Genomic DNA, 10,192 nt, shown 5'->3' with positions numbered 1-10,192 from the left:
CAAGCTAGCCAAAGCTTCGCAACTCCTACTCTCTATCTCCAATTTGAATTTGGACTGTCTTCATCTCTTGTTGTTACCTATTGTTGATGATGGTATTTAGATTTTCATTCATTGCTGTAGGAGAATTATTTTACAATTTAAGCTTAGTCGCAACAATTTTAGAAAACGGTAGTGATGATTTGGATTCATGAAAATGATTTTTTTGTTTATTTTGTGGTTGATCGAGCTGCTCTGTAGCTTTTCGTTATCTAATTTGTTATATAAGATCATATCCTGCAGTTGATCAATAGAATAACTGGTTACATTTGTGGAGGAAGCTTAGATTTTCAATATGGTGCTCTCTGTTTTTAGCAATGAGGTTATTGACATGTTGATGAAACTGCTACTGAAATGGGGATAAACTTGTCTTTGATATTTGCAGGACGAGCAAGCCATGAGAGAATGGTGATGTAGAATTGTCTAAACATTTACGAGCGCTAGGTTCTTGTCTTCTGTCAATGAACCCTCATCAAATGTGACAAGGACATTAATGATTTTGTAAGTTAACAACACATGTCATTCTAAGTGCAAACACTATTTTCTCTTTGTTGTATCCAAAAAGGATCACAAGACTAATATAGTGGGTTTATATCTTTAGCTGCCTTCTCAATGATCTGTCCTCATGTTTTACATGATTAAAGCATCAATGAACTTGACAGCTTGTAGACTTTGCTGCTACTTTAACTTCATTAACATTGAAATGTTTCAACCATCTTGTTTTTGTACGTGTCTTTTGTGTTTACTACAAAGCATGTTAGTGTCAAATATCCATTATTCTCTCTGTGGAAATTACAGGCTTTAGCACAAGAGCTTGGACAAGGTATGGAAAGAAAGGGACCGGAGAGACTTACGAGCTCTGGTTCAAAAAGACGAGCTAGCCAAAGCTTCGCAACTCCCAATCTCTATATGGTGTACTTTTGATCTGCACATGTTTCTGTTTTGACACATGGATTCGTGACTTTTAAAATAAAATATTCAGGAAGGACTATTTGTAATTCATGATGGTCTTCATGAAATACTTAAAAAGAAATTCATGAGAGCCTTCATGAAAAGGTTTAAAATGATAGAAAACGTAAAAAACGAGCTGTTAAAACTGTTAACTGGAAATGTGCTCTGATTTTAGTTTTTCTTGATGATTTGCCTTGAGCTTCAACCTTTGATATGTGATCATCTCACTTTTTTTTCCTTGAAATTCCAGTAATGGGTTCATAGAGATTTGCATAAAGTTGAAACATTTATCTGTCATAGAATCCCTAAAACATCTCAGTTTTACTCTATTTCACTTGAACTAAAACTCTTGACAACAAGAATTGCTATGTTATCTAATTGTGTTTGATCACTATTGTACTATCTTTTTAGGAGTAAAAGAGTCTTATGAAATTCCTGCGTTAGTCAATAAATCGGGGCCATATCCTATGCATGTGTCATGAAACATTATGTTCGGTCTATAGATGATCAAACAAATCGTCCCTATGCGCCAATCAAATTGAGAATAATTTAATTCAGGAAGGATTAAACGAAAAATCAGGAAAGATTTCTTGAACTTCATGATAACCTTCATAAACTGTTTGGATTTCAGGATGACTTTCATAAAAATTCTGAATATTGGTAAACACTGGGATATGCATAAATATCCTTACTAATGGAGTAATTTTTGACATATTAAGGCAAACTCCAAAAAAGAGAATTAGAAACACATTTATTTAAATTTAGAAAGAATTCAATAATATTTAGGAATGACATCTTGAAATTCTAGGTAGCTTTCATAAAAATAAATTCAATGATGTTTAGGAAGGATTCTTTAAAATTCAAGATGGTTTTCATTAAAAGAACATGAGTTGTTTGGCACTAAATAAGTGTAACAAATAAGTCGAACTGGTTAACAATAAACATTAATATAGGTAAAACAAGGCTGGATGCAAACAAAATTATTCTGAAGTGACTGGCACTTTCATCTTCTGCAGTTTGAAGAACCTATATGCCTTTCCCCCATCACTCACATTTCTCTGTCTTTCACACAGCAATGGAGCTTTTCGCACACATCTGTTACTCCAATTCCATCTATTTCACTATATGTTATTCGCAAAACAAGTGACATCACCACAATTAGACCTTCCATTGATGGATTACACTCCAAATGAAACTCTTTTTTATGTACAACACATCCCTGCAAAGTTCCAAAGAAAACTTTAAAAAATCCACAATACACAACTAAAAGAGATAAGCTATAAGGATGAAACAGAATATGTGAATATTATCAAATACCCATCAAAATCATTTCTATCTCGGTTGTAAATATTTATAAACATAATTAAGGATTTGGAACATAAACAGCCAAAATCAATCACATACAATTGTGGTGTTGTCCAACCGTTGTAACAAGTTGCCAAAAGCAAAATCATACACATTCACTGGTGAGCTAAAAGATAAATAGAGAGGCAACACCAAAAAAGCAAGACCATCTTAACTCCATGATGCTCAAGAGATGTGTAGATGCTTGTCTATAGCCTAGAAAGAATTCCTTATTTTGAAGTCATATTCAACCAACAAACCATCTAAATCTCTCACCATCAAGCCCCTTAGCGACACTCTCTTCCAAATCATGAACCACATCTTCTAAAGCAGAATGCCTAGCATTGCAATCAGACCCAGATACAACACAATTGAGAGTCTACGTTCAGTCTAATTCCAAGCTTAGAAACCTTTCTAAACTAGGTTTTGTTCTGATTTCTTCCTTGTTTAGCAAATTAAGCTAGAGTTGCAGATCCTTAATTTGATTCACAAACTAATCAATCCAAGTTCAGGAAAATCGAAGATTTAGGAAATAAAGATGAACATTGAACTGTGGCTCACCTAGATGTGTAGAATTGGTGAATCGATGATGGAGCAGAGATGGTAGAACTGGGTTCCGGCAACAACGAACGGCAGAGGAAGCTTCTGCAATCGGCAACAATCTTGAATTTTACACCATCTTCGATCTACAATGTTTTTGATTTTTCAGATAGACAATGGAGATGAAGATAGACAATAAAAAATGGAGATGGAGATGAAGATCTACTCTATCTTAGAGGAAGATAGAGATGAGCGATGTTGTAGATAGAAAATGGAGCACCGGAGATGATGGAGCACCAGAGAGACGGAACACCGGAGACGATGGAGCACGGGGAAAATCTGAGATCAGAAATAAAGATCTCTGATCGGAAAATTCATCATGCTTCACTGGAGAGAAATGTAAGAGAGATCCAGTTTTGATTTTTTTAGTTTTTTAAAATAATAATATTTCTCTCTATTAATTACTCAATATTAATAAATGCTAGTTTTGGAACATTCGAACTTGTGTGTTAGTTTTGGAAAAAATGTTTTATATGTTTAATCTCGGTGAACTCTCGGCATGCTTCAGAGATCACCATAAAAGCCTGGCGGATTAGGCTCCGGAATCACCTCCGTTTTGCTTACGAGCATCATCAGGACCGAAGACATTATAGGACATCGACATTGAACTTTTATAACATACAAGTAAAACAAACAGATTACCGAAGAGATGGAGATCGAGGCTTTTGTTCTCCAAGTACTCATATATTAACAGCTTCTCCTCACCATTAATGCAATAACCAAAAAGCCTGACCAGGTTCACGTGTTGAACCTTGGTGATCAGTGTGAGCTCGCTCTTGAACTCATCAATGCCTTGATTTGACGTATCTGACAGTCTTTTCACCCCAATTTCTTGACCGTCAAGTATTCCCTGTTAAACCACACATATAGTTTCATATAAAAAAAAAAAACACAATTACTTGTGAAAAAATATGTTATGTTATATACAGCACTATATATATCTTTACTACTGCTTTAATAATTTATACGGTACCTTGTACACGACACCAAAACCACCTGATCCAAGCTTATTGGAAACGGAGAAATCATCCGTGGCACGGGAAATAGTTTCAAAACTCATTATTGGAAGTTCCAAATTCTCCGCTATGATTTCTGCAGAGAAGTTTTCTGTGAAAGGTATTTCATCAATAATTAACGTCAGGTCTCTGTAAACACGTAGAGTTGTATATAAAAAAATGATTAAATGGTTTGTAGTTAAATAACTTACCGATGGATGATGTTGTAGTTGCAATAGCAGAAGCAGCTCTTGCTCTTGCTCGCTTTTTGTAATAACAAAATGTGATCGTACTAAATATGATACTAGCTAGTTACAAAGCCGACTGCAACAACACTCAGAATTATAACTAGTTTAGTGTGTTGCTTATCCTTCTCTGAAAAAAAAAAACAAAAATAATAAACTGGATGGCTTTAATTATATATTTTTACCGATCGAACTTTATATATTAACAAGAAAAAAATATATATAAAACAGACCGTGATATTTGACAAAAAGATCTTGCCCGTCGGTGACGTAATTGCTGTTGCGGACATCCAAAAGCTCTCCGGTCCAGATCACACAACCGGGTCTTCCACTTTGCTCAACAGTAGTAAACGGCGTACAGTTACAATCGTTCACGCACCTGTGCTCACATTCGTTGAAACCAACTTGCCAGTCCACGAAAGCTTTCGTAGTATGATGGGGCAACTTGGTATTTATCAGCCGAAAATTGTGAAATTCAACATATATATATGTATGCAAGTCAAAAATTAAATTGCAAATCGATATCCGATTATTTAAAACCCGCTTAAACCATCATATAGCATGAAATCAAGGCGTCCAATCACTGCATAGCGCCTAATCACCGGCCTAAAATGCGTATTAGAACACTTCAACTTATCAGAAGTTAATTTATTGTTTATGTTATTGTTATAATGCATCCTTTAAATACTATGCCAGAAAGAATCCTTTAAAGCTAAAATTTAATTATTTTATTTTACTTTAAATTGCACAAAAGTTTAAATTTTAAGATGTCAGGATACAATTCAGAATCTCTGACCACTAATAAATAAGTTGGATTAAGGTGCCCAAGTATTACATATGGTTTACTCACGATTATATATATATACTCAGAAGATAGACATACACACATATAGAAAGATATTTTGGATAAATGCATTTGTTTAAATTTAAACAATAATGTAAAGTGTTTAGAAATCACACAACTTTAAACAATAATGTAAAGTGTTTAGAAAAGAAAGAAATAGTTTTTTTTTCTTTCTATTTGTTAATTTGAAAATTTAGGTAACAGCAATAGGGATATATATTATGGGTCTCCGTGATCATAATGATAGTTAAAATAGTCTAAAAAAGTATTCATTCAAAAAAAAATTTCTTTAATTTCAACTATCTCAATTCCAACATATTAATTTTTTGTTTTCTTTGTAAGAAAAGAGGTCGCCGTCATCTTCTCTCTCTCTTTCTCTTACAAAAATCCTCCCCAAGAAAAAAGGATGCTTAAACCATAAGAAAAAAAAAACCATAAGAAAGCCAAATCTCAAATCTCTCTCTCTCTTCTTTTCTTAATTGGGTGGGGGATTTATTAAAGGAAACCATTTTTTACAGATAAAAAAAAGGAAAGGTTTTTAATAACCAATCAGATGATGATGATGATTTGAAGAAAACCCTCCCTCCCTCTCTCTGTTTCTTTCTTCTTTTCTCTCTACATTTCATCATCTGGGTAGGTCTCGTCTCATCTCCAACAATGGTGATTCTTTTTTCTTTACTCTCTCTCGTCTTCATAAATTCATATTCACTTTCTGGGTTTTTTTTTTTTTTCTTTGGTTTTGTGATTTAAAAGATTCAATTTTTTTTTTGTTTTTTTTCCCAGATTTGAAGATCACCCAAAATTCGCTACTATTTTGATTAGGACAACAACAATATGTATCTGATTCCTCCGTCTTAGTAGATTTGCAGACAACAACAACAGATATAAAAAAACAAAAGTATGTTTCTTTTTTTCAATTTCATCTCTCATCTTAATCGATTGGTTTTTGTAATGGTTTTCTCAGAACTGAATTGAATTGAATTGGAGCAGGAGAGCTAAAAAAAATGGAATCGGATCTGGGGAAGCTCTTCGTTGGTGGGATTTCGTGGGATACAGATGAAGAAAGGTTAAGAGACTATTTTAGCAACTACGGTGATGTTGTTGAAGCTGTGATCATGAGAGACCGTGCCACTGGTCGTGCTCGTGGCTTTGGTTTCATTGTTTTCGCTGATCCTTGTGTTGCTGAGAGAGTCATCATGGTCGACAAACACATCATCGATGGCCGCACGGTTAGTCTAGTCTATTGTCATTATATTGGAATCGGAGGAATCATCTTCATCTCTCTCTCTCTCTCTCTCTTGCTTGCGTTTCGAAAGTGTATTATATAAAAAGATCAATCTGTTTCTTTCAGGTTGAGGCGAAGAAGGCCGTGCCTCGAGATGATCAGCAGGTGCTAAAACGACACGCTAGTCCTAACCACCTTATGTTGTCACCTGTCCATGGTGGTGGTGGTGGTGCAAGGACGAAGAAGATCTTTGTTGGAGGTTTACCGTCCAGCATTACCGAGGAAGAGTTCAAGAACTACTTTGATCAGTTTGGTACTATTGCTGATGTTGTGGTAATGTATGATCATAACACGCAGAGGCCCAGAGGGTTTGGTTTCATTACTTTTGATTCAGATGATGCTGTTGATAGAGTTCTTCTCAAAACCTTTCATGAGCTCAATGGAAAACTAGTCGAGGTCAAAAGAGCGGTACCTAAGGAGATTCCCCCCCATGCTTCTAGTAACCGAAGCCCGCTTCCTCTCGGTGTTAACTATGGTGGAGGCGTGTCTAATAGGATGTCTGCTAATAGCTACTTTAACAACTTTGCTCCTGGTCCTGGTTTTTATAACAATCTAGGAGGCTCTGTTGGTGGTCGGTTTAGTCCTGTTATTGGTAGTGGTAGAAATGCGGCTTCTGCTTTCGGCCTCGGTTTGAATCATGAACTGAGTTTGAATTTGAACCCTAGCTATGATGGGACTACTTCTACATTTGGGTATAACCGGGTTCCAAGCAACACTTACTTCAACGGTGCTTCCCCAAACCGTTACACCTCTCCAATCGGGCACAATAGAACTGACTCTCCTTACAATTCTAACAATAGAGACTTATGGGGAAACAGAACCGATACTGCACGTCCCGGTTGGAACTTGAATGAAAACAACAGAGGAAACTGGGGACTTCCTTTTTCTTCTGCTGTTGCTAATGATAACAATGGCGGTTATGGAAGAAACTTTGGGACAGGTTCTGGACTTTCCTCGTCCCCATTTAACGGTTTTGAAGGTTCTATAGGGGAATTGTACAGAGGGAGCTCGGTTTACAGCGACTCAACGTGGCAGCAACAGCAACAGCAGCAGCTACCATCTCAGTCTTCTCACGAGCTAGACAATTTGTCTCGCTCTTACGGCTATGACATTGACAATGTAGGTTCAGACCCATCTGCAAATGACTCAGAAAGATACAATGGAAGCCACAATGTTGGAAATAGACAAACTAATAGAGGTAACTAAAATAAAAAGCTTAACTTTGTTCTTCTCAAAAGACTTGTAACATTGGTTAATACATTTGATCGCTATCNAAGATCTTTGTTGGAGGTTTACCGTCCAGCATTACCGAGGAAGAGTTCAAGAACTACTTTGATCAGTTTGGTACTATTGCTGATGTTGTGGTAATGTATGATCATAACACGCAGAGGCCCAGAGGGTTTGGTTTCATCACTTTTGATTCAGATGATGCTGTTGATAGAGTTCTTCTCAAAACCTTTCATGAGCTCAATGGAAAACTAGTCGAGGTCAAAAGAGCGGTACCTAAGGAGATTCCCCCCCATGCTTCTAGTAACCGAAGCCCGCTTCCTCTCGGTGTTAACTATGGTGGAGGCGTGTCTAATAGGATGTCTGCTAATAGCTACTTTAACAACTTTGCTCCTGGTCCTGGTTTTTATAACAATCTAGGAGGCTCTGTTGGTGGTCGGTTTAGTCCTGTTATTGGTAGTGGTAGAAATGCGGCTTCTGCTTTCGGCCTCGGTTTGAATCATGAACTGAGTTTGAATTTGAACCCTAGCTATGATGGGACTACTTCTACATTTGGGTATAACCGGGTTCCAAGCAACACTTACTTCAACGGTGCTTCCCCAAACCGTTACACCTCTCCAATCGGGCACAATAGAACTGACTCTCCTTACAATTCTAACAATAGAGACTTATGGGGAAACAGAACCGATACTGCACGTCCCGGTTGGAACTTGAATGAAAACAACAGAGGAAACTGGGGACTTCCTTTTTCTTCTGCTGTTGCTAATGATAACAATGGCGGTTATGGAAGAAACTTTGGGACAGGTTCTGGACTTTCCTCGTCCCCATTTAACGGTTTTGAAGGTTCTATAGGGGAATTGTACAGAGGGAGCTCGGTTTACAGCGACTCAACGTGGCAGCAACAGCAACAGCAGCAGCTACCATCTCAGTCTTCTCACGAGCTAGACAATTTGTCTCGCTCTTACGGCTATGACATTGACAATGTAGGTTCAGACCCATCTGCAAATGACTCAGAAAGATACAATGGAAGCCACAATGTTGGAAATAGACAAACTAATAGAGGTAACTAAAATAAAAAGCTTAACTTTGTTCTTCTCAAAAGACTTGTAACATTGGTTAATACATTTGATCGCTATCGAAATGTTCTGATCTGTGTTTTGTTTACTTGTTTAGGTATTGAGGCATAGGTTATCAAAAACCAAGAAAGAAAAAAAAAAGAAGTTGAGAGAGATTTGTAGATTGAAAAGCAACCAATTTCAGTTGCAGAGTGTGAAGAGGTTCTTCTCATGACAAAGAAACCAACTTTGTTGATCACACAGTGTGAGTCCTTTGCCAAAGATTCTGGTTTTGCTTTCTCTTTGTTAGACCAAAAAAATACCAAAAGGGAAAACAAAGAACAGTTTTATATTTCTTATTACATAAAAGATCAGAGATCATAGCAGCCAAAGATACTACAAGATGGATGCAGATTGCTTTCAAAGTTCTTCTCAAACACTTTTTTCTTTTCTTTCATAGAAATAACCAAACAAAGATCGTAGAATTTTCGATCAAAAGATTCTTCAGAGTTCTGTGCTCTGTTTTGTAATTTTACTCACTTTTTTTCTCTCTTTTCTTACAAATCGAATTGTTTATGAAGACATTGATTTCTTTTACTTTTTTTTTAATTAGCGTTGGAGAAAATGTTGTGTAAGAGAGGGTCAGAGGGATATGACTATTTTGCTGCATGTATCCCTAATGAGATATATTCACTGTTTTTTTTAAAAAGGTTATATGTATGTTTATTATTTGTGCGTGTGTGAAAATTCTTTTTATATTTTAGTCTTTTAGATCTTCAGTGTAAGTGAACATTAATATTCCTGTCTATAATTGGACATAAACTAAAAAAAATATAACTAGGTCATAGTATTGACTAAAATATGTTTTGAGAAGTTTAATAAAATTATAAAAATATGTTTCGAGAAGTTTAATCAATACAAAAGAGAAGGATGCGTTGCATTTTGATGTGACATATCATCTTCAACATTGAAGCATGACTTATACATCAATTAAAATCAATAGCCAATAAAAATATTTAAATTAATACAACTAAAATTTCTAGACCAATTAAAAAACTATGTGCCACATCATGTTTTTTTAACTTCGTAAACTCTCACCGACATAATTAAAAATAAAACAAGAAGTCTCTAATCGTTTGTTTTTCTCCTTCACAATACAAGACATAAGAGAAGAAAAACAAAAAAATCATCACAAAGCTTCGCCTTCGATGAAACAAACATAAAAAGAAGAAAATGCACCAGACATGGAAGAAGCATAGCTCATTGCTAAAGAGGCAAATCAGAACCACTGAAGAGGGAGATCAATGAGCTTGCTTGCTGTTGAGCTACGTCGGCATCGTAAAAGAACCACTCAACATGGTGATGTTGGAAAATAAGGCTGGAAAAACAAAAACAAAGCAAAGCAAAAAAAGGAAGTAAAGTGATTACCTCTCAATGGTAAATAAAAAATCAGCGAGAAAAACACAGACGCAAAACATGAGAAAAGGAAAGGAAAAAAAATCAATGAGAGGGAGTAAGAGAATTTACCAATGAGCTGTGCAAATTTCTTGAAAGAGATTTATACATTGGTAAATCATAAATGAGTTTGTTTAGTGTAAGAGTTTGGTTAA

At 35.9% G+C, this 10,192-nt stretch overlaps 1 protein-coding gene across 3 annotated transcripts; it reads left to right on the top strand.

The window, feature by feature from the left end:
- LOC104761599 (heterogeneous nuclear ribonucleoprotein 1-like) lies at nucleotides 5,421-8,735 on the top strand. 3 transcript variants are annotated; one of them, XM_019240216.1, is made up of 6 exons: nucleotides 5,421-5,675; nucleotides 5,799-5,913; nucleotides 6,006-6,244; nucleotides 6,367-6,499; nucleotides 7,591-8,589; nucleotides 8,701-8,735. In XM_019240216.1, the coding sequence occupies exons 3-6, from the start codon at nucleotides 6,020-6,022 to the stop codon at nucleotides 8,712-8,714; spliced, it is 1,371 nt and encodes a 456-aa protein (XP_019095761.1). In that variant the 5' UTR covers nucleotides 5,421-5,675; nucleotides 5,799-5,913; nucleotides 6,006-6,019; the 3' UTR covers nucleotides 8,715-8,735. The 3 variants fall into 3 exon arrangements, with proteins under 3 accessions (XP_019095761.1, XP_010483006.1, XP_019095762.1); XM_010484704.2 differs by lacking the exon at nucleotides 7,591-8,589 and having other exon boundaries at nucleotides 6,367-7,498; XM_019240217.1 differs by lacking the exons at nucleotides 5,799-5,913; nucleotides 7,591-8,589 and having other exon boundaries at nucleotides 5,608-5,675; nucleotides 6,367-7,498.

This window comes from Camelina sativa, chromosome 18 (genome assembly GCF_000633955.1).
Source record: "Camelina sativa cultivar DH55 chromosome 18, Cs, whole genome shotgun sequence".
Classification (NCBI taxonomy): domain Eukaryota; kingdom Viridiplantae; phylum Streptophyta; class Magnoliopsida; order Brassicales; family Brassicaceae; genus Camelina; species Camelina sativa.
The sequence above is the reverse complement of the archived record's forward strand: the minus strand, read 5'-3'. Positions and strand labels throughout refer to the sequence as shown.

Bases quoted from the DNA above. Each gene is read 5' to 3' on its own strand.
- LOC104761599 (XM_019240216.1), top strand. From the start codon at position 6,020: ATGGAATCGGATCTGGGGAAGCTCTTCGTTGGTGGGATTTCGTGGGAT. The intron at 6,245-6,366 runs GTTAGTCTAGTC...TGTTTCTTTCAG, and splicing joins ACATCATCGATGGCCGCACG to GTTGAGGCGAAGAAGGCCGT. The intron at 6,500-7,590 runs GTTTACCGTCCA...TCTTTGTTGGAG, and splicing joins GAAGAAGATCTTTGTTGGAG to GTTTACCGTCCAGCATTACC.